This window comes from Solanum tuberosum, unplaced genomic scaffold, assembly GCF_000226075.1.
Source record: "Solanum tuberosum cultivar DM 1-3 516 R44 unplaced genomic scaffold, SolTub_3.0 scf00104, whole genome shotgun sequence".
Classification (NCBI taxonomy): domain Eukaryota; kingdom Viridiplantae; phylum Streptophyta; class Magnoliopsida; order Solanales; family Solanaceae; genus Solanum; species Solanum tuberosum.
Window position 1 is genome coordinate 606042 of NW_006239030.1, and position 23186 is coordinate 629227.

Genomic DNA, 23186 nt, shown 5'->3' on the forward strand with positions numbered 1-23186 from the left:
TTGGAAGGAATTCTATTTTTCAGTATAATTCTAACAATATCAATGCCTTGCTAGGTATAATGAAAATATATAGGGATTTATGTAACTATATATAAGTGTAATTATATAGTACTAATATTCCTAAATCCCAACTATGTCAGGAAAAAGAAAACGATCGATATTTAAGGTAATTATTTGAATTGAACTAAAACCTTAATGGACTATTTCAAAGAATCCCTAATGTACAAGGTTAAAAATTATTTACCCTTTTCAACTTTACTTTAAAAATTGAAACCCCTTTGGCTTTAAACAAAAATAACACCCGAACAAATAATGCTCCTATTTGCAAGTTATAATTCTAAGATTGTGTCCTCGAGTTAAAAAATAAAATTAAGGGTAAGAGAATTTTCTCACCCATTTGAATTTAAGGACATTATAGTGAATTTTTACATGTGATAGGTAAAGGTGATTTTTACTCAAATAATTTTCTTCACACTAAAAAATGACTAAATGGAATTAGTCATCTGAAAAAATGATAGTAATTGTTGAAAGATAAAGAATTATGTCATAACTTATAATTATTGGTCCTATAATTATAAAATTTTCACTGTCTAAAAGGTGACAATTTGTCAATTTCTTCTCGAAAAGAAAGCTTCTCTTTTGGGCTTTCTTCGAATTTCAAAGTTGGACTTGCAAATTGAGACCAACATACTATCACTTGGGCTTCGTACTAAGCTTCTTAGGGCTTGGCAAGTGCACAAATAGCCCATTTGAGTTTTAATCGAAGTCAAAATTAACTTCAAACCAACGGGTTCAAGTTATATTTCTCAAAACATAACTTTAGTTAAAATGATTAAAACTTGACATATTGTTTGTGCGAGTAAATTACAGACATTTTGTCCTTCCAATAAAATTAAGGAAAAACTACACAATATAGCTAACGTTGATAAGTATTTAATGTCTATAGCTATTTGTGCGAGTAAATTACAGACATTTTGTCCTTCCAATAAAATTAAGGAAAAACTACACAATATAGCTAACATTGATAAGTATTTAGTGTCTATAGCTACAATTTAAAATAATTATTATATATGAATATATTTTACTGTTAATTAGCAAAGAGAAACTTGCATGCCAGTATACTTTTTCTAGGCGTCTTTCTCGGCCACAAGCACACAACTCCCTATATCCCCGATTTGATCTTTCTCTTTCATTAGCTTAAATCAATGTAATTTTTTTTCAAGATCAGATAATTTGCCTGATTTTTGCATCTAATTCGGTATACTTATTTTTCAGGTAGAGCATCAATTTATTCTCCTTGTTCAATTTTTTCATAGTATTTGTTTAAGCGTGTTTATAATTTCAAATTCATAGGGTTTTAGTTGAACCTTTTATTTTCTCCATTAAAATGGCGAAGATTAGTATTTTGAAGAAGGTTACGCGAGGTATAACATTATTTGATAAAAATCACAATGACTCCATACCGATGCAACAACTTAACCAAGAGCAAGGGAAAAACTCTCTCAACAGAAAGGATGGTGTTCAAATTTCAAAATCTATATAAAAAAAAGTTAAAAAGAAAGAAAAGTATGTGTTCCCAAAAGAACCACATAAACCACCAAAAGAGTATTTTATCATTCCCCAATTAGTTTGTATTTACTTGTTCCCGTGTACTTTGCATACAATTGAATATTTGTATAATTTTCTGTGTTTGTATCATTACTAACTTCATATTGAATTGCACAATATAGTTAGAGATATGCATACTTCATTGTTGATTTTCTTAATACATGAAAATGTGTAGTTATCAATACATGTAATTCCTTTTCCTTATATAAATATACATTTTGATATATGTATACAGTATCATACATGGATACAGAAATAAAATGTATTTTAAAAAAAATTCAACAGTGTATTCAAAAAAAAAAAATACTTGGATACATTATTATACATGGATACATTTAGTTATCAAACAGATAGATGTATTCCATATTCAAACAATAGGTGTATAAGTGTATTCACCGTATGATTATTCAACAAATCGGAAATTGTATTTATTCTATCCATTTTTAGATGATAGGAATGTATATTTAGTTGGTATACCTGTTATATTCAATGTATGTATATTCACTGTATTTATTTATACAAATATATTCATGTATCATTACAAGTGTATCATTATTATATTGTTATGTATTCTATATATTATTAATTTTTGTTTATGTATTATATGCAGTGAATCGGATTTCATGTGTTATATTTCTAATTGAAGCTCCGTATATGTAAATCTATAAATAACAATATAATCCATGATTTGAAGCCAAAGCTTAGCCCAAATTAATATAAAATGTTCAGAAATATTTTGTATTTTTTATAAAAAATTGATACTACTTTTTAAATATTTTATGCGTTTACACACTAAATAATCTTAAAACAGATCCAACCAAATATAGATCGTTGTTTAATAATGGGTAGTATGACAATGCAAATTGGCGTGATTTAAGGCATTGTCATATTTAAAAAAGGATTCTGTCATTTTTAATGCCATCTAATTTTGAATTATATCCTAGTATACAAAATAAATAAACTTTGAATACATGAAATATAGCGATTTTATCATAATAATTATAGCTACACAAAGTAATTATGGTAATTATAGCTAGAGAAATATGATAACGCATAAACTATAGTCATTTATGTAAGTTTATCAAAAATTAATATCAAATTCTTTAGTAAAATTAGGAAAAGTTTGTTTAGATGGCTGGTTTTTGGACCACTTGTTAATATTATTTTGTCATCATTTAAAATGCAATTAAAGAGAAATAACAACTTTATATGGTTCATTATTGGGAAAATTGTATATAATGGCAAACTATTAATTCAAATTAAATGGTATAATCACACTTTGATTTAATTGTGTCCTGTAGCAAACTGTTTGCCAGCGCCTCTCTCCCTCAAACTCTCGCTCGCCACTCTCCTCTCTCGCTCACTCCCTTTGTGCTCGCCTCTCTCGCTTTATACAACAGAAGTGTATAAATTGCGTTTCTGTTTGTATAAAGCGAGAGAAAATTGTATATACACATGCAAATACATATATATTCGTCCTATACACTTATAATTATACAATAAAAATATTCCCCTGCCCAGTTCTCTTTTGTCTTTCTCTCTTTCTCGTTTATACAACAGAATTGTATAAATTGCGTTTCTGTTTGTATAAAGCGCGAGAAAATTGTATATACACATGCAAATACATATATATTCGTCCTATACACTTATAATTATACAATAAAAATATTCCCCTGCCCAGTTTTATGTTTGTATAATGTATAATTTATGTTTGTATAAAGTGAAAGAGAGCGATTTTTTATATACAAATATTTTTGTCAACGATTTATACAAACGAGAGGCTAACAACAATTTATACAAATGGCCTGCCAGCGAAATTATACAATTCTGAAGAGGAGCCAACGAATTATACAATTGTTTCTTTTTGTATATATGTATAGCGAAATAGATAACTTTTAATTGTATATGTATAGCGAATTATACATATATATGTTTGCTATGGAGCGCAATTATGCAAACTTTGTTATAGCATACAAATATGATTTTTTTGTTTGCTATATGTGAAAGTTACTCTTCATTATTTGACCCCACTTGTTTCATGAGCCAAATTTCAAATTTAACAATTTTTAGTTTTTGCCTTTTAAGATTTGTCAATTGTGTAAATAGAGTCGAAAGTTGAAGACCACCAATTTTCAAGATTATTAAATTAATCTAATTTCAGCCATGAATCGCGTACTTGGATTGAGATATATTAATGAACTAGGCGGCCCCTAATTCAACCACCCAAAGACCACTTCTAACCTAAATCTCAAGTAAAAAATTGATCTTGAAATTTTGACCATGCTTTGCTTCATGAACCAAACTTAAGTTTATTAACTTTTGACCTTTGATCTTTTGTTGATGAAGTAAGCGAGATTCAAAAGTTCAAGATTATCAATTTCTTAATATCTAGTATTTAATCTGTATATATATCACAAAATTTATGGAAAGAAAAATTTATAACTATTTGATAATGAACTTAATTATAATATAGTACTCCGTCTATTTATTTTTAATTGTCATATTTGAAATTGACACATTTATCAAAAATAACAATTGATATATATATATGTATATACTAGTTTCACGGCACATGCGTTGTACGTGTGTATCGTATATATAGTATACGATGTTGTAAAATAGAAGTAATATTACTAAATTAAAGTTTTTTAGTAAATAATTATAATTTAAAGAACATAGGACAAGTGCTTTTAAATGATTAATATAGATTGTCATAAAGTTACTTGTATATTGAGATCAAAATGACCAGATATTATTGAAACATTTCAAAATATATTCAAAGTTTAAATATGGGGAAAAAGTGACATTTCTGTAATAATATTATTATTTACTTCACTCAATTTTGTAAACAAATCTAACCAACAAAATTTTAAAAAAATATCAATACAAAAAATGTCACCAATAGTCTTTCCTCTTGAGGTTATGAACATAAATGATGGACACCATTTAAGTATAATTTTTCTCTTAAATATTCATACTTGAAATTTAGTATGTGTATGATACTATTAAGGATTACCATAAATATTTCAATATTTTATGTTTATACGTAATCTATCTTTTACCAATTAATATTTGAGTAAGACTATCATAGAGAGGTAATTCTACAAAAATTGAGGTTTGAGTGTATGTCAGATATTTAGCTTGACCAATTCTTTGTTTTAGATATACATATATATTTCAGTAGCATAATTTAATTTTAATATATGAACAACATCGCCTTTGGTGAAAAATATTTCATTTCTTTAAGTTTTTACCTTATTTTTGTAGAATTGTAGTATTCTTTTTTTTTCTGTCGCATACATATCATATAGTTGTTGTCTAATGAAAATATCTAGTATCTTATAGAAGTTTTATCATGATATAAAATATTAAATTTTTTCAATAAAAAAAATTAATAGATGAATAAAATTTGAAGTATTGTTTATAGAATCTTTAGTTTGATTTAAGATTATTTTATGATCAATCACTATTTTCTTTATCTATTTTTATATAGCTAACAAGGCGTTTATCTTGTGACATAAATTTTTCTCAAATTAAAATGAATACAAAATAATAGGAAAAAAAATGAATGGAACGATACATAGCCAATGAAGAAGGAAGACGAAAATATATGTTGATGCTATATTCACTATAGTGTTCCATTTGATTAAAATCTCTTGTCACCAACACTTTACTTCCTTCATTCATTTTTACTTAGATATCTATTAAAAAGTAATTATTATCATGTCTATATTATCATATTATAAGTAAAAGTGAAAATCTATTTTTTAAATAGTGGATTTAATATCAAAACTAATGATTCAATGGACTACGTTGATGGCCGTTGTTTTAGTAAAATCAGAAAGAAACTGCTTCATTTGAGGGTAAATAAATAAAAAATAAAAAATCAAAGAAGAAATATCTTATCCAAATCATGTGACTTTATTCATATTTGTTTATTATTATTGTCTTTCCCACAACTTTTCGTCAATGTTAACTCATGAAAATTGTAAGAAAAAATACGAGTGTGAATTTATGAATGATTTGCTACAATTTGTTCACCAACTCTTTCTTATGTGGTACCTCAAATTTCGTTAAATTTTGAACTTAATCAACTGTTGCAAATAACCCTAAGATTTTTTAAGAAGAAGAAGAGTAGAAAACTTTAAAAATCGTAGTTTAAAAAGTGAGAGGAAACCCTCTATTTATAGCTAACAAATAGTAGTATTAATAGTTGCTAATTGTTCCTTATCAAAAAAGTTACAACCTTTCGAAAAAGTCATTGCTCATCGAAAAAAATCACAACCTTTTGCAAAAAGTCACAACTCATCGAAAAAGGCACAACCCTTCGAAAAAGTCACAACTCATCGAAAATGTCAAAACCCGATAAAAAAATCGCAACCCCTTGAAAAAGTCACATCGCTTCAAGAAAATCACAACCCTTTAATATGAAAGGGTATCTACTTACAAATAATTAAATTAATAAATAAAATAAATTGAGTATTTTTAATTGGGGGTATTATAGTAATTCAACATTCAGTTTAGGAGTTCATGCTTTTAAGATAGTATAGAAAATATATATATGTCTTATTATATTTCGATTGTCACACTATTTTGTTATTGTTATTATTTCTTTAATTCTTGTAGACTTTACACAATTTTTTTTTATTTGAATTAGATTCACTTAAATCAAGGATCTTTTAAAAATAGTCTTTCTACCCTAGAATGTAGATAGCGATAAAGTCTACACATATTAGGAAATTGTTTGTAGAAGGAGAGGTTCAAGGTCGGTTTAATTGGATAAAGCGCTGTTAAATTTAGTTTGACCACCTAGCTAGTAAGTATAATGACAATTGACAAACCGACACAACCGTTATTCATGCCATAAATAATTGAATACCTTTTTGGAATTACTTGTCCATTTTCTTTTATACTTGTTCACTTTAACAAATTAAGAAATAATAATTTTTTAAAAAAAATTTATACGTATAATCAAAACATATACTAGTTAATTAATTAATATATCTATACTTTACCTTAATTACAATCCATAACCTACTTTTAGCTATAATTAAGCGGCTCAGCTTTTTAATTTTGTATAATTTGCACGTTTGTATGATTCAGAATTTGTATAATTGTTTACACTTATGCTGTTTGTAATTGTATAAATTCATTATTTCGAGTTTATACAAAAATAACTCAATTATACAAATGTACCCGCGAATTATACAAATCCGTAAATTATACAAACGAGTCAGCTTAAACTGTAGCTACAACCCGTAAATATGCAAACTATAGCTATGAAGCATAATTAAGTTTATTATAGTGCCTCCCCACTTTAATGTATTATGCCCTCAATTAATTACTTTGAAAAAGGTAGAACTTTTTGAAAATAATTCACTCACTTCATAATTAATAGGGGTAAAATAGTAAATTCACTATGTCAATCATTATTTTCTTCATATGTATGTTACTATTCAAAAGTGGACAAATAATTAAAGGATCCACAGAATAACTGTTATATACTGGTAGAGTAGTTATTTGGGTGTTGTTTCCTTGTAGATTGTCTACTTACTAGTAACAAAAATATGGTTGGATGATATACATGTGTCTTAATTACCTCACTCACCCCTTTGAAAAAGTTGTTCAAAGGTAGTTGGTGTCGTGCAAGGACCAATTTAAGCTACTTGCTTTACTTGTTTTTAGAAATTGGTCGGCAAGTTTAAGATAATGATAATAGTAAGTAGATAATGTTCACCAATTGTATTAGTACTAATGTTCACACTTAACTCACAACGTTACCGATCAAGATTGTGGTGGAGCGAAATTTTTTTTTTTTTTAAATTTTAATTAGAGATCTCGAATTTAAATTCCCCAAATATTAATTTGTATTTGTTAAAGAGCATTTTATCCCTTATGTCAGACTTTCCGACACGAATATAGAAACAAACCGTCGGCAAGGGATATAGGGTGCATTATTAAATATCTACATATTTTAAAGAGTAACATTGTATTAAGACTTGAGATTTAAAAGAGAATGTTTGGTCAAGCGCTTAGAAATGACTTGTTTTGATAAATATAATTTTTTGGTTGATAAATAGTTTGTGTTTGGTTAATTCATTTTAAAGTTTTATTGAATGCTTTTAATTAAAAAAATTATGTTGGACTATTAGTTAAAAATAATAATATTTGAGTATCAAATTATAGAAAAGGATAAATATAAAAAAACATTTATTATTAAAGTTATTTTATCCAGAGAAATTATTTTTAAAATCAATTATGAAAGAATTTAATTAAAGTTTCAATTTTTATTTAATTAAAACAAAGTATATATTAAAATTTTCAATCAATACAGTACGTGGATAAATCAGAGGGAATATTAAATATTAATATAATATTAACATGATAATTTAATTGTATTAAAAATATGAAAGAAAAAATTATATAAAATGCAGGATTACATAATCAAAAGGTTATGAGTTGCTATACGTATTAATTAAATAGATTGTTTCATAATTAAAGGTAGAGATATTTCTCCTTATAATTATGAATTAAAAATGCATGATAACTTCTTTTTTTTTAAGAAGTAGAAATTTTCAACTTTCATAAATATTGCTTGTGTTGCTCCTCAAAAAGCACTTCTCTTTATTGGCAAACAAACAAACTTTTATAGTATAGCAAAAGCAAATAATGAAAGATAAAAGGGAAAAAACAATCTCTAAGAATAATTACATAAATTTGTATTAGTTGTTCTACCTACTAACGCTGTTGAACATGTAGCAATCGGTAACATTAGAGATCCTTCTATCGTGTATTTAACTCTCTAATTGATTGAGACATTAATTAATATGGATCTACACTTGATGATTTCACTTTAATTCCCGTTATTATTGTTAGAGTGGGTTAAAGTTCCACGTTTAGTCTACTTATATAAATTTGGATAATCTCCATCATAAGCTAGCTTTTTCGGTGTTGATTTAGGCCCAATTTAATATCTTTATATTGTATCAAAATCCGTTCATCCCCGTTTGAGCATATCCATGCTCCAGTTAGGTGTGAACGTGAAGAAGGGTCCCACATTTACTGATAAATTGACTGGTTATCCACTTATATGACTTGGATAGTGTTGTGCAAACATATTTTTTATACCACTAAACATGACAACTTGACAAATTTACAATTATCTTTAGTTCTTTTATATTGTCAAACATCCTTAATTAAGCAACATATTGGCCATATCCAAAGACTAATGCACTAAAAAATAAAAGTTACACTAGAAATGCCATTGTCCTCTTCAATCCAAGGAAGATTGATGATCAATTTGCCATCTTGTGAAGACCACTCAAACTCAACTTCAGTACCATTCAAGTAACACTTGTTAGGCAACACATTTGTGTATGCTAATAGACTCCCACCACCTTTAACTTCAACTTTTGCACTTACATAATTAGCACCATCACCATTAGCCTCCTCATATTGAACTCCTTGTATGGCTCCTCCACTATTGAACATGTTAGTGAGTCCAATTGGAGCAAATTTAGCAATAGGGCTGAGCTGTTTTATCGGTACAAAGCTAAAAATCTCGAAAGTAGATGGTTCAAGGGACATTGGAGTTGTGTCTGATGTAGCCTTTGTTAACAACAATTTCTCAGCTTGGTTGAGATATACAACATATTCCTCTGCTTTGCCCATTTCAGATGCTTCGATAAGTTGGTCCCATTCGATGTCATTCACATGGACTGATCCTTTCATTGGCTTGTAGCAATTTGAGTATCCCTTGATTCTTTTCTCCTTTGGATCCCACCCTGCTCCTTGGCAATTGAATGCACCAATGACTCCTCCATACTATGCACAAGACAATGAAAATCGTAAATTATTGCAAAAAATAGTAAGCGATCTATGAACACATACAAATAGGCAAGCTAAATCACATTCAAGTATTTAGAAGCAATTGTGTGTTGGCATACCTTGTTGAAATTCCAAATCTTGAGTATGGTTTTGCCATCAAAGAGTGGATTCTTGAAGATGCAGTCTCTAGTAGGGAGTGCAAAATATTGGCACTTGGGAATGGTGCCATCAGGGTAAACTAGCTTCGTTAAAAGATCGAAATCATGGCCACCCAAGGAGTCACTGACATAAACAGGTCCTCCACAGATAGCCCTGGAGCCAGCATGGAACTTAGCACAGACATGATCAGATTGGAACATGTCCCAGTCTGGTTGAATAATCTGACCCATCCACATACTGTTGTAGGCACAATGAATCATATGAACACCCTGTAGCCAGTACACTCCATTCGGGTCACCATTTGGATCTTGGAACCAAAAATCATCCCCTATAATAACAACAAAAACATTACTAGAATCTACATAAAAGGACAGTTTGGTGCACTAAGCTCCCACTATGCACATGTCCGGGAAAGGGCCGGACCTCAAGGGTACAACGTACACAGTCTTACCCTACATTTCTGCAAGAGGCTACTTCCACAACTCGACCCCCTGACCTCCAACAACTTTACTAGTGTCTACATATCCTGATAAATTTACATTATGAAAAGGACAGTAAGAAATTCTTACCAACTCTTCCAATAGAGATTTGTTTTGTTCCTAGGAGGAAGAAGTCATTACATTGTTGCATACTGGATATGAGTCCAGTACCATTGAAGTTCTTTGCTAGGGATTTCGATAGCCGATCGTAATATTTCTTTGCAAGCTCAACTCGACCACCATATTCCTCGCTAACATATTCTAGTGTCTGCAAGAAAAAATCCCAATTAAAAAAATGTGCTTATTAAGTAAAATGAAAACAAGAAAACACTTGCTGAAACTAAATTGGAAACGTACATGGATAACGTCGACTTTAACTCCTGTAATTCCCACTTCAGAGAGGTAAGAATGCATTGAATCATAAAAATCATCAGCTTGATCAGGATGAACAAGTCCAATGCCACCTTCTACTATTTTGATCACTGCAAGATCATCCATTGTCCCATCAAGGCCCTGAGAAAGTTTACACGCGATGATCTTGGAATTCAGGTGGGTAGTTCCAGGCCTTACACCACCCCAAGCACCACACAAGGCATGCCATACATAAATATCATCCAGGCCTTTGAAATGTGTTCTCAAATCCCTGGTAAACGCTTTCATCCCCGAGTCCTCGGAGTTAAATTCCAATTCTTCACCATCCTTGCACATGAGCTGAAGAGAGTTTTCTTGGTCCCCACCAAACATTTCATCCAACTCCTTCTTCAGTTTCTCAATCTTTATTTCAAACAATGACAGGTCAGTAACTCCAGACTGAATCGCCTTGTCGCGAGCCTTTTCTGCATGCTCAATCTCAATTGCCTTAGAGATTAGTATCTTTGGCTTATTGAGGTCAAAAAGTGGAGGATTTGGTCCTAACAAGGCTCCACCTTTGTACTTCCTGAATTTCTCACCTTCATCAAGCCTATGAAGCCTGGCAGTCATTTGAGTTCCACCAAGAACCAAATTTTTCGCATCCTCATGAGGTTCTTGATGATCAAAATTGATACTTTGCCAACCATCATCAATAATAAGGAATCGCGGCGATACCCCACCTTGGGAAAACTCTTTCACTCCATGCCAAACCCCTGTAGGTTCAACAGTTAAGTAAAAAGCATCCCAAGTACACCAACCAAATTTATCCACAAGGGATGGAACTGATTTCTCTTCCAAGAGCTTAAAGGTATTTAGATAAACTCTAAGAGAAGTATAAGCTTCTTTCATCAGGGTGTAAGGATTATCAGACACATGAACATACGCGATAGCGCCAAAGGATGATGCTTTCACTTGGCTAGAACCACTCTCAGCACAAATAAGAACATGACCATCTATGCCAGGGTGAAGTGCAGACCTGAATTTCCCTTCAATTATTGGTATAATAATCACATAAGATTTTATCTCAGGGACATCTAAGAGTACCCATTGAGTTTCCATTTGCAAATCAGAACCAGAATTTCCTACCCATTGTGTAGACCACCAAGTCTTGAACCTGAAAATGCTGAGGAAATTTCTGCAAGTGAATTTCCCCAAGGAATTCATCAAGTGATGAGATGGATCATCTTTGTTGAATCCCAAGAATCCGCCTTTGGAAGACGTTGAATGAGCGCGATGGAACAGGGGAAGTGGAGCACTGGATGTTTGGCAAATTGATGAAAAGCTTGAGAAACTAACATTGCTTGGAACTTCAAAGAGTAATGGAACTTTCTTAACAAAGAGTTTTCCATTAGATAATTCAAAAAAGTTGTCCTCTTTATGAGTTTTCATTACATTGAGAATTGAGTTAATTGGATCATTTGGTGGTGCCATGACAGGGGAAAACAGAGAAATAAAACAGAGGACACAAATGAGTAAGGAAAAAAAAAACAGGAATAATATGGTTAAGTTGAATGAATTAAGAAGCAAAGATTGCAAGTATATATAGAGGGAATTCATGCTTTGAAAGAAATAAAATTATAATCGTCCATTTCCATTTGTTTGTCTTACTATCCAAAACTTCAAAATTACCTTCTTAAAGTTCGTATTAAATCAAAACCAGATAAACAAATTGCAACTTTATAAGTAGGTTGTTGAGGATTGCGATCTAAGTTGTGTGGACTATTCACTTTCAATGCCTCATCCATGGCAAATTTTCTAAAGATACATTTATCTTTCAGAAATTTAACACGCACATATTGACATTTTTAAAGAATCCGAGTTACGTATGTCCAGGTTGGTTGAAAAAAGGAGGAAAAAGGGGTTAGGACGGTTGATTACGGTGATAGCAGTTATTTTCATAAAGGGATTTCTTGAGGGTGGCCCACCTGTATGATCCTTCTAGTAGAGCAAAGGGTCCATATTTATTTCATTTGTTTTGGAAATTGAAAAGACAAATTTAACTGAAATGTCATCTTGCTCTGTTGACAAAAAACTATTCAATCATTTAAGAATGAGGAATTTTGTTTTAGATGAGATAGTCACACAGTTAAGTACGATAGATACCAGAGTTCTTAGGTTCATGTTTCGTCGTTATCCATTATGTTAACAATTGTCACATGATCAAAAGAATGAGGCAAACATCTAATAGAAACTTGGTGAAGACATAATTAAATAAATATTTTTTAGATAGGATAACTAAAAGTTTGAATAGATAGTAGGTGGACCAACACTAGTTTGGCTGCCGTTTTTAATACGGATTGTCTTAATTTGATGGGATGTCTATTACTCTTGTTTTTCCTTAAAAGAAACAGTAAATATTTTTGTAAAAAAATTATATATATATCATACTTTTTTATTTTATGGAACACTTTAATATACATAATTACACTGTTCATAACAGAAATAATGAAAAACGCAATCAAACATTGGAAGGTGGAGTGGAGATTTGAGGAACATTTAGGAATGGAGAAAAATAAATAATTTTATTTCGTGAAGAAACAAAAGATGGTTGAGAAATGTGGATAGTCGATACTGGAAGGTTCCCACTGGAATAATAATAAAAATAATAATAATAATTGTTGTTGTTGTTTAAAAATTAAAATTAAAATTCAATTCATAATTCAAATAAAATAACTAATTTTGGATTTGCCGAAATATGCACACCCTAAATACCAGTAATAAAGTTGAGCGTAATTTAATATGTAATAAAGTAGAGAAATTAAGCAATTAACTATTCATGTTCATTTTTACTTGTTCAACTCAATGTTTTCTTTAAGAAGAAGCAATAAATAGAATGACAATTTTATTATCATGTCAGTTGTCACTTTTTAGATATAATAAATTTAATATTTTAAAAAATGACCATAGTTAATGATAAATAATTTTAAAAAAATTAATATTTTAAACTGAACAAATAAAGTTAAACATTGATTATTATTAATATAATTCCAAGTAAAAATAGGACTGAACAAATAAAATTCGACATTATTTTTAAATATAATTCCAAGTAAAATAGATAAAGGAAGTAGAACGTACTCTTCATTCTCTTTTTCTTCCATTTTACAACATCTGCAGGAAATATATTGTTTGTTCAACTTAAAAAGTGTAAATTGTATTATTCGATAACTTGGTCGAAAATACTATAACAAATATTAAAGTTGGTACATATATAATTAAATTATAATAGTATTAAAATTTGATAACTTCTTGTTGTTGGTAAAACGAGAAGGTTCTTGAATATGTGAAAGATTCTTGGTGGAGTATGTCCATAATTTTCATTCATTACAAAGCACTAGGATCTGATTTTTTTGTGTTCTAATTAGGGATTCATGGATCGAATTGAATTGATTATCGATTAAAATTAAAATTAAATTAATTATTAAATTATTAAAAATTAAATTAAACATAATATATATATATATATATATATATATTGAGTTAATTGTTATTAATTTTAATTCCGATGTTAATCATACGCAAAAATAAAATCAAAAAACAAGATGAAAGAATAAAATAAATAAATTACTTAGTAAACATACACCTACCAACACCATCCATTATAATATACTTTTATCTTTCAGTTGAGTCTTTGGAGAAAATGAAATCAAAATTGGAACAATTAACAGTTGGATCATGCCTCCAAGTTAATTTCATTTACCTACTTAAATCATAAATAAATTTCGATGAAAACATATATAAGATATTTAAAGTTATTTGTAAAAACAATATATATATATATATATATATAATCTCTGTCGATTCAATTATTTCTTCAATCTTTTTAACAAATCGAATATCATTATTTTAAAATAAAATCAAACAACACCAAATCCAAGTGCACTGGTAGTTTAATTGATTTATTTAAATTCTTTAATTTAAATCAGTTTTTATCCGAATCATGAACACCCATTGCACAAATAAAGATAGAAAATTTTACAAAATCTCATAGTGTTAAAAACTAATTACATTTTATCCATATTTTTTTTCAAATCACAGAAGTCTCTTAAAATTGGTGGAATACGGATACATCCCAAAATGTCCCGAACATCGCGTTTCGGTTTCAGTTACATCACTCACCATTCCGATACATTGTGTCTTGATTTCAAATACATTACTCAACGTCCCGATACATCACAAATCTCATAGTGTGAAAATCTAATTACATCTTATCCATATATTTGACCGATACATCACAAATTCTCATAGTGTTAAGAGTTAATTACATATTATCCCTACTCTTTTTCAAATTACAAAAATCCCTTAAATTTGTTCGAATACATCCCAAAACGTCATGATACATCACATCCCGATTTTAGATACATTCCTCAACGTTTCGATACACCACATCTCGATTTCGAATACATCACTCAATCTCCCAAGATATCACGTACATCTCGATACATCGGGTAAAATAATATATTTGATTGATACATCACGTAAAGTGATGTATCCAAGAGTAGAAAATTTTGTAATTTTTTTCAAATAATAGAAAGTTTTTAAAATATAATAAAATAAGTTATGTATTTAGATAATATTTCCGTAAAGATACCCATCTTGTGGTTGTGGGCAAATCACCTCTGTTGGTTGATTAGACAGATATTGGGCCGGAGAGACACAACTTTTGTTTCATATTAAATGGGCCAACTCTCTAAGTCGACTTTTGGGCCTACCCACGTTAATTTCTGGTTCCCTTTCTTCTTGGGTAATCCCTAATGAAGTACCCTACAAAATAATTTCAGATTTTTACACTCTATAGCCCACAAATGTTCCTATTTTTGGGTGGCTCTTTAATTTTTATGTTTTAAATTTATAGTCATTAATTTTTTTGTCTTTTTCACACTTGAAGTAATAAAAAAAATGATTGGAAATATTCTGAATATCAAAATAATAAATAATTTTTCATGAGGTATAAATTTATATTTTTTCGGTATAGTGTCTCATAATTTATGTCGTAAAAAGTCATAATTAATTATGTTATATTATGTATCATCATTACACATAATTATGTCGAGTGAGACATAATTTCAATTTTAGAATGCACAAAAAAATTACTAAAAAGCATAATAAGTTATTCATTCCTACATAACTTATGTCGATGAAGCAAGAATTTAGTTTCAGAACCCATAAATTATGTCATAAAAAGGTAGGATCATTTTGACCTGCGAGTCGAATCTTTGATATGAGTCTTTTAATATGTCATTTCTTTCGTTCTATATTAGTTGTGCACCTTATTATAAAAAAATTTGTCTCAAATTACTTGTCAATTTACAAAATCAAGACAAAATTATTATTTTTTTAATTCTACTTTTACAATTGATTCTTTTTGTAAGTGTAAACAATTTTGTAAACTTCTAAAAAATTCTTTTAAGGGTAAATTAGTAAAATTTCCTTCTTATTTATGTTTTTTTAAGAAACATGTAAAGAAGAAAGTGTACAATTAATACAAGACATTGGAAGTATTATTGTCTATATTTATTTGACATGAAGTTTTAGTTTATTTTGTCAAGTCAGGCTTTTCTAAAATGACTGATGTTATAAAATTAATTAAACAAAATAATATATGATAAAACTTTAGTCAAATCACAATTTCTTTATATTAACAATAATTAAGTTATTCCATCCAAAAAAATAATAATTAAGTTAAGAAAATTATTATTAAAATAAAATAAAAGAGGTAAGCATAATATTATAAAACTCAACAATATTATGAAAATAAAGTTTGAGGGGTTATCTGTAATTTTTTTTTTTTTATCTTTTAGTTATAATGACTATGAAAAAAATTGTTTTAACTTGAGTGACATTATAAAAAGAAAAGCATAAGTTGAATGACTTGATTTATGCAAAACTAAGTTGAGTGATTTTCTCAAATAATTTTTTTTGTAGAGTAACTTTTTGAAATATTTACTCAAATAGTTGATGTAGATAAATCTTTCTATCTCGAAATATAGATAAATACTTACTCACACTCAAACAAAAGATAGCATAACATGTGTCTTATGCATACCTTTTTATAGCCTAATTATAATTAATTATCACTCTTCATATTTTAATCTGCTTGTTTGATTTAATTTTGTATAGAGTTTAAAAAAGTAAATATGACTTTGGAATCTTATAGTCTTAAATTAAAGATATGTAAGATGTAACAAAATGTTCTTTTATCTTATAGCGTTAAACATGTCACGTAGAAAGTTGAAATTAAAGAATTGCCAAAAATAAGAAAAAAGTATAATTTATAAACATAGCATCTAACATGGCCTCAATTGGCATCTACATCCTCCAACTTTAAATGTACACAAGTAGACACACACATTCTACATGAAAAATCTCATACGATTTGATATGTAGGACAAGTGAAGCTCACACGACTTGTCATGTAAGACGCGAACATCTACTTGTTCAACTTTATAATAATTTATAAGTGTTTATTTATGAGTTGTGTACATCCAATTTGAAAGGCACATATGTCCGTTGAAACTAAATTAAAATAACATGTTTTATATATTATGCCCGAAGAAAAATACCTTCTTTTTAAAATGGATTTTAAAAAATAAGATAAATAAATTAACATAAAGGGAATATATATTTTTCACCATAATTATGACATGACTATGATAAATCACATTAATAATTTAATAAAAATACCAGATCCATATAAGTTTTGACTTAATATGGATTTTTAAGTTAGGTTTCAAATTAATGAACAATTAGTTATTAATACTGTCACTTGATTTTGTTGTTTCCAAGATGTTAGGAAGAGTTTCATCACTTGTAACGATCTTGATCTTCGCTCAAACTGGAATTCTAAATTCTCACCATGAAGCAGCTCACTGGAGTTGCGATTCCAACACCGATACCCATGTTCAAGCTCACTTCAACCCAGGAAGAATAACCCTCGATGGACAAGTTGATGATTGGAAAGAGATTGATGGTTCTGCATTTTCTGTTTTACCTGCTTTAGACCCAGATGCAGATAAGGCATACAATGGTGGGAAAATGGCCGTCAAGGTACTTGTCAACTCATTTTGGAAGAAAAGATTCAGTTTTTTTTTTTTTAAACTTTGGATTCTTGTTGGAATTACCCTTTTGTGAAATAGACTCGAAAAGACTAAATTTTTTGTCTTGAATACTTTTGATTTCTGTTGAATTGCCCTGAAATCCGGATGAAATGGATAAGTTAGAAATGATTCATATGGCCTTACCCGACCGACTTGCTTCTGATTGAAGCGTAGTTGATTGATTGCATTTACTTATTGACTGTGGCGAAGTTGGAAATTTCGTTAAGGATGTTCAAAATTAATATATAGAGATATATACTTTGTATAATTTTCTATATATATTGCAATTTTTCGACGAAGGGTGTTTGACTGTAAGTGGATACGCCACTGCTTATTGATTGTATTTACTAGGATGAGTTTGAGCACAAGATGTTTTTGTCCTTTTGCGCAGGCGTCACATGATGGCAAGGATGTTTTCTTCATGTTGCAAGTCGACGGGGATTATACATATTCTGAAGGGTATGGATTTTTCAATTTGTATTTACTGCTTAATTAGGAAGGAAATAGAGGATATAGGTAGATATTCAAAGAAATGTTATGTTCGATTAAAAATTGTGAAGGAGCTTAGTTAGAGGTAGATTCTTGATTTTATGACATTTTTATGTTAACCATCAACTCACAACATCCTCCTTTATCCAGGCTTAGGAATGGTAATGTGAAGCTCGCATAGAGTTTGGGATTTGAAGTATAGTTGATTGGTCTATTAATTGATTAGCTTAGAGGTGGAGACTCTTCAATTAAGTAGTAACATCAAATAAATTTGGTCAGACAGAAAGGGTAACAAGTTACTTGGGCAAGAGGCTGTATTTCCATGTCATTCAGTTATTTAATATGCTTTAGTTGATCTAAAACATTAGCAGTTTGATCAATTCTAGGAAACCACATTAGTTGGGTAAAGGTTTGAGTTTTGACTGGAATAACAAAAGCTCATTTGTGCTTTCTTGCCTTCTTCACCATCATCTATGAAGTTAATTTGACTGTATGAATGTTTGCGATATTTAGTTGTTGCTTTTCAAACAATGTCTGACATCTTTTTCCTTGTTTGAGACCCTTAATTCTCACATTTTTATTGCTCACTTCAGATACAGTAACAAGACTGCATCAGTTGCTTTTATGTTCCAAATTGGTGAAAATGCATCTTATCACAGAGTAATTGCCTCCAACACCTAATCTTTATCTTTCTTTTCCTTCCTTTCTTTATCCTACTTCTTCCTGTTAAATATCATGAACTGCTTTTGGAATTACATCTGAGAAGTTCTTCTACTTCATAACTTCAAGATGGGAGGGTGTGAAGAAGAACCTGATACTTGCACGAGCAAGTCATGCAAGGGCCATGAAGTTGACCTTATGCATTTCTCAATAGGAACGGCAATTCCTGGAAGACTCTATGGAGGGAACCTGCTAGATAACAGTGAGGGAAATGGGGGTGACAGGTAATCAAACTGGTTCTGCACTCTTTCTTGCAAATCACAACAATTTTTGTGCCATTAAATTAGTAAAGAAGTACTAATTCGTTTCTGTTGGCACACTAGGACAGGTTTGGTCATTTGGTTGATCTGTATTGTTGGAACCCACACTGCCGTTATTTGGATGGCTATGGTCCATCAGGTATGATTTGGAGATTTTTTTTTAAATACGTTTTTTCGTTGAGAAGCTTCAAGCTTGGTCTCACGTATGTGTAATTGGATGGTGGATAGTATAGCTAATAGTTGCTTCTTTGTTTTCCAATCAGTAGCATGGATAAATAGTGAAGTGATATCATTGCGTTCTATTGTACTGAGACACAAACAAATGTAGAACTGCAAAAGACTCGTCAAGTAGCAAGGAAGTTGTTTATATGCGTATTAGCTATTTGTTTATCATGATGTGCAACATTTTAACCTGGATTGAGATATAGATCTTGTATTGCCAGGATTAGATTTGTTTATTTATTTTGTGTTTGTGTGTCTTTCCTTTTATATTAGATTTGTGAATTGTGTCATTTTAAATCTAATTCTGCATCAAACTCACCCGCCTCCACATTTTAAGGGAGCTGCTGCCAACAGTGTATATGGTCCTTCCTTCACTGAGTGTCACTGGATCTACTTTCCATGAAGAAATAAAATTGCATTAAGACATTAGACAGTCATTATTTTCAACAACCTGCAAAATTTGTTTGAGTAAACTTGACTGTGATGTAAGATAATTCTCCTGTACAAGAGGGAAATTTTGTCTGAAGTCTTGTTGGAAATACCGTTTTAGTATCGAAACTGCGGAATTATATTACTTGTTTATGTTTCAACCGATTTTTCTCTTTTTCCCTCCGGTCTGCTAATTGACTTCTCCTTGTATAGCAGTAAATGATACTAGTGCACAGAATGATTGGAAAGGAACATGGTGGCACAGTAGCTTGACTCACTCAGGTAAATAGCGATATGGCTTCTAATCCCTGAACATTTGTCCTTCTCTCACTTGAGAATATTTTACTTTTTCTTCTGTAGTAAAACAAAATTAGGAAGAATTAAGCTGCTTTCTTATCTATAGCCTATAGCACGTGGTATAAATATATTAGGAAGCCTTTTCAATTTTTGATGAATCTAGAAGTTTCAAAAGTTAGATACAGGAATTGGACAATTGTGAAACCGTTGTGGTTGCAAGTGCAAAAACAAATTGTCTCATAGAATAGAACAAATAGTTACCTTATTTAATGTGAAACTCAGAAGGGTTTATAGGCAGATTGTTCTGAGTGAACAGTGAAATATAACCTACTCCACTTCAGTAACAGTCTTAAAGACTGAAAGTGATGAGCCAGCTTCACTAACTTTCTGCGGATCAGTTGGTTGTTTGATTTCATTGATCTAAGAAATTGACCCTGTAATGGATCTTCTTCTTCTTCTTTTGTTGCACGACCTTCTTTCTTCCAGATTCTCAACTGAACTTCCACAGGCACCTCTTTGGATTTTGAAATAATAGCTGTTAAGGCTTGTACGGGATGTCTTAATGTCCTTGTTATGCACCTTGTTGAAATGCTTTTCTGTGTGGGATGTCTTGGTGTCCTTGTTATTCACCTTGTTAAAATGTTTTTCTTTCAAAACTCTGGTTAGTTTCTTTTGTTACATATATTTTTATCCACATAGATCTACTATATAAAATGCTGGTTTGCAAATATGTTAGGGCCTCATTGCAGAAGATGATAAATTGAACAACAAAAACAAATCTTTACTATTAGATTGAAGCTGGATACTGGATTACCAGACCTGCTTAGGAATCATGTGCTGGGAGTCAAATGGAAAACATTAGTAAGAACCAGGAGTAATTTTCCAAATCATATGTAATGTAAGGTGGTCCATCTCGTCCCTTTTTGACACCTTCAATCATCAGGGTGCCAGACTTACAAAATGGTGCATTTGGGGGGTCTGTGTAGAGCATGACTAAACTTTCCCAGGAGTCATCTGTCCATTAGATTCTTTTTGTGCTCCTACGTTGTGAAAGTCTTAGTTAAGTTGTGTCTTTCTCAACCATGCTAATCAATGGATATGAGCAAGACTCATTACACCTTTTCTGCATTTTGAAGATAGTATGTATAGCTGAATGACTGGGAAGATTATCTGTCGTAACCAGTAGAGATCTGTCATACCACAGAAGACTAGTTTAGGTTCCAGTGAGATAGAATGCTCTTTCCAACCTTGGTCTTTGTCACTACACTAACTAGAAAATAAGAGGTATTTAGAGATCCTACTGTAATGATGTCCAAACATTCACAGTTGTCGTACAGTAGCCACTTTTCGGAAGGCCGTATTTAGAGTTAAGAATCTTTAAAGGACTCCCTCAGTTACCAAAAGATTTAGCATCAGGGCTGAGCTTTTGTATCCTTGACTTTGTGCATACACCAGCACCATGCTGTTTTCAGTCATTAAAATCTCTTAGTTAACAAAGAAAGAGATTAACCCTTCAGGGTGGCCCAGTGGTTTGGGCTTGGGACTTCCATGTTGGAGGTCTCAAGTTCGAAACCCCTTGCTAGTGAAAGCAAGGGGTTTGCCTTCTGGGTCAGGCTCATCGCACCGGGCTTGCCTAGTGCGGGTTACCTCTCCTATGTGGTTTGCGAGCTATTGTATAGGAGCGGGGGTTTTACCCTGTGCGCACCCAAAGGGTAACGGCTGCGGGTTTCCCTTGCCATCAAAAAAAAAAAAAAAAGAGATTAAAGGAAGATAATCTTGTGTTGCAGGCAGTGGCCTTGGTTGTGTTCTGTACCTCTATGTTGGACCATTGTGGCTTCTCATTGCGGAGGCTTTTGACTTGTCAAGAAAATATTTTAGGAAGCCTATGTAGCAAAATCTTTATTATTGTTTGATAGTTATTGTGTCTTAAAACTCTTGTCATTTACTACCTTTGTTCCAACATCTAATACTATTGAAACAGGTTTTATTAAGGATGACAGCCCATATTCGTCCAGCAACCAATCCGGTACATATTATTTTGAATTTTCCAGGCCGCTGAGAACAATGGATCACCTTCAACAGGTAACAAAGTGTTAATGCGATATTAGTAATTGGATGAGATTCTGTTACAGTTGAAATTCCCTCCGGCAGTAGACTTTAGAGTAGTTCATTCTTTCTGTTAACACACATTTCTAATTTACATGACTTAAACTTGCAAGAACAGAGTCTTGGCCGTTTGGGGTGCGGGAGGGTGCAAAATTTTTTTAAGACAAAATGTTGTTGAACACCATTTTCCTTTTGTCTGCCAAATCAGCCCTTTAATTTCTGCTGAGTTTTAGTTGATTGATTTCAAGGGGTGTGGATTTTTCGCAGGATGCTCAGTTCACAATTGGCAAAACAAGTAAGATGTCTGTGGCATTTTGGTACCCCATGGATGGAAAACCGTGGCACGGGTCTGGTCATTTTTCAATTAACTGCGATTGGATACTGTTGGATATCTTGCCAGATAGTTCTGAGCTCACCAAGGTGCCACAGAGAAGTTCTTGGGATGCTGCTACAGCATTCTCCCTTCTCTTTTCAGTAGTGGCTTTTTGTATATCCATCTTTGTTGGGCATAGAGTCTCGAGAACCAAGAACATCCCTTTTACACCCATGAGCAATCTTTAAAACTGGGACAGGTTTCTGCAGACAACTTTTTTGCTTTCGAGTTGACATTGATTAGATCATTCTTGATTCTAGTTCTGTTTTGTGTTAAAATAAAGAACTTTACACTTGGATTTTACAGTTTCTTTCTCTTCTGTGTTGGAGTAGCATCAAAATTCAAAACTATATTGCTATGTCACTAACTGACTATACATTTCAAGATGCAAAAGTGTAAATCATGCAACTTGGAAAGGTTCCTTTGAGAACTATGTGAACCATATGAGTCATATCAACTTCAATCCCAATACTAATTTTCTGCATATATTAAAGTCTATGTCATTACTCATTCCAAGCCAAGGCAGATCCAGGATTGAAGTTTATGAGTTCCTACAATAATCTGAAATTAATTTCTAATGATAATCGGGTTCAAAATCAAATATTTATAAGTTTTTAGTGGAGAAAAAGTTACTGAGCTCTTGAGAATCTGTACCTGAAGAGTTGGATTCCCCCTGATTCAGTTCTTTAAATTTCGCCCTTATGACCGAATA

At 31.1% G+C, this 23186-nt stretch overlaps 2 protein-coding genes across 3 annotated transcripts; one reads left to right on the forward strand and one right to left on the reverse strand.

Annotated features, from left to right (window-relative positions):
- Positions 1 to 8717: 8717 nt before the first annotated feature.
- LOC102595658 (stachyose synthase) lies at positions 8718 to 11974 on the reverse strand. Its single transcript, XM_006349112.2, has 4 exons — positions 10431 to 11974; positions 10164 to 10341; positions 9555 to 9922; positions 8718 to 9432 (listed from the first exon to the last, which is right to left on the reverse strand). Exons 1-4 carry the CDS (start codon positions 11913 to 11915, stop codon positions 8842 to 8844), a joined length of 2622 nt encoding a protein of 873 aa, XP_006349174.1. The 5' UTR covers positions 11916 to 11974; the 3' UTR covers positions 8718 to 8841.
- Positions 11975 to 17146: 5172 nt separating this feature from the next.
- LOC102596002 (uncharacterized) lies at positions 17147 to 22960 on the forward strand. Of its 2 annotated transcripts, none has more exons than XM_006349113.2 (8): positions 17147 to 17528; positions 17970 to 18037; positions 18661 to 18727; positions 18857 to 19011; positions 19116 to 19186; positions 19912 to 19980; positions 21977 to 22077; positions 22369 to 22960. In XM_006349113.2, exons 1-8 carry the CDS (start codon positions 17268 to 17270, stop codon positions 22660 to 22662), a joined length of 1086 nt encoding a protein of 361 aa, XP_006349175.2. In that variant the 5' UTR covers positions 17147 to 17267; the 3' UTR covers positions 22663 to 22960. The 2 variants fall into 2 exon arrangements, with proteins under 2 accessions (XP_006349175.2, XP_015164979.1); XM_015309493.1 differs by having other exon boundaries at positions 17148 to 17528; positions 19915 to 19980.
- The last annotated feature ends 226 nt before the right edge of the window (positions 22961 to 23186 follow it).

Bases quoted from the DNA above. Each gene is read 5' to 3' on its own strand.
- LOC102595658 (XM_006349112.2), bottom strand. From the start codon at position 11,915: ATGGCACCACCAAATGATCCAATTAACTCAATTCTCAATGTAATGAAA. The intron at 10,342-10,430 runs GTACGTTTCCAA...TTTTTCTTGCAG, and splicing joins TTAAAGTCGACGTTATCCAT to ACACTAGAATATGTTAGCGA. The intron at 9,923-10,163 runs GTAAGAATTTCT...TTGTTATTATAG, and splicing joins AATCTCTATTGGAAGAGTTG to GGGATGATTTTTGGTTCCAA.
- LOC102596002 (XM_006349113.2), top strand. From the start codon at position 17,268: ATGTTAGGAAGAGTTTCATCACTTGTAACGATCTTGATCTTCGCTCAA. The intron at 18,728-18,856 runs GTAATTGCCTCC...CATAACTTCAAG, and splicing joins AAAATGCATCTTATCACAGA to ATGGGAGGGTGTGAAGAAGA. The intron at 19,012-19,115 runs GTAATCAAACTG...ACACTAGGACAG, and splicing joins GAGGGAAATGGGGGTGACAG to GTTTGGTCATTTGGTTGATC.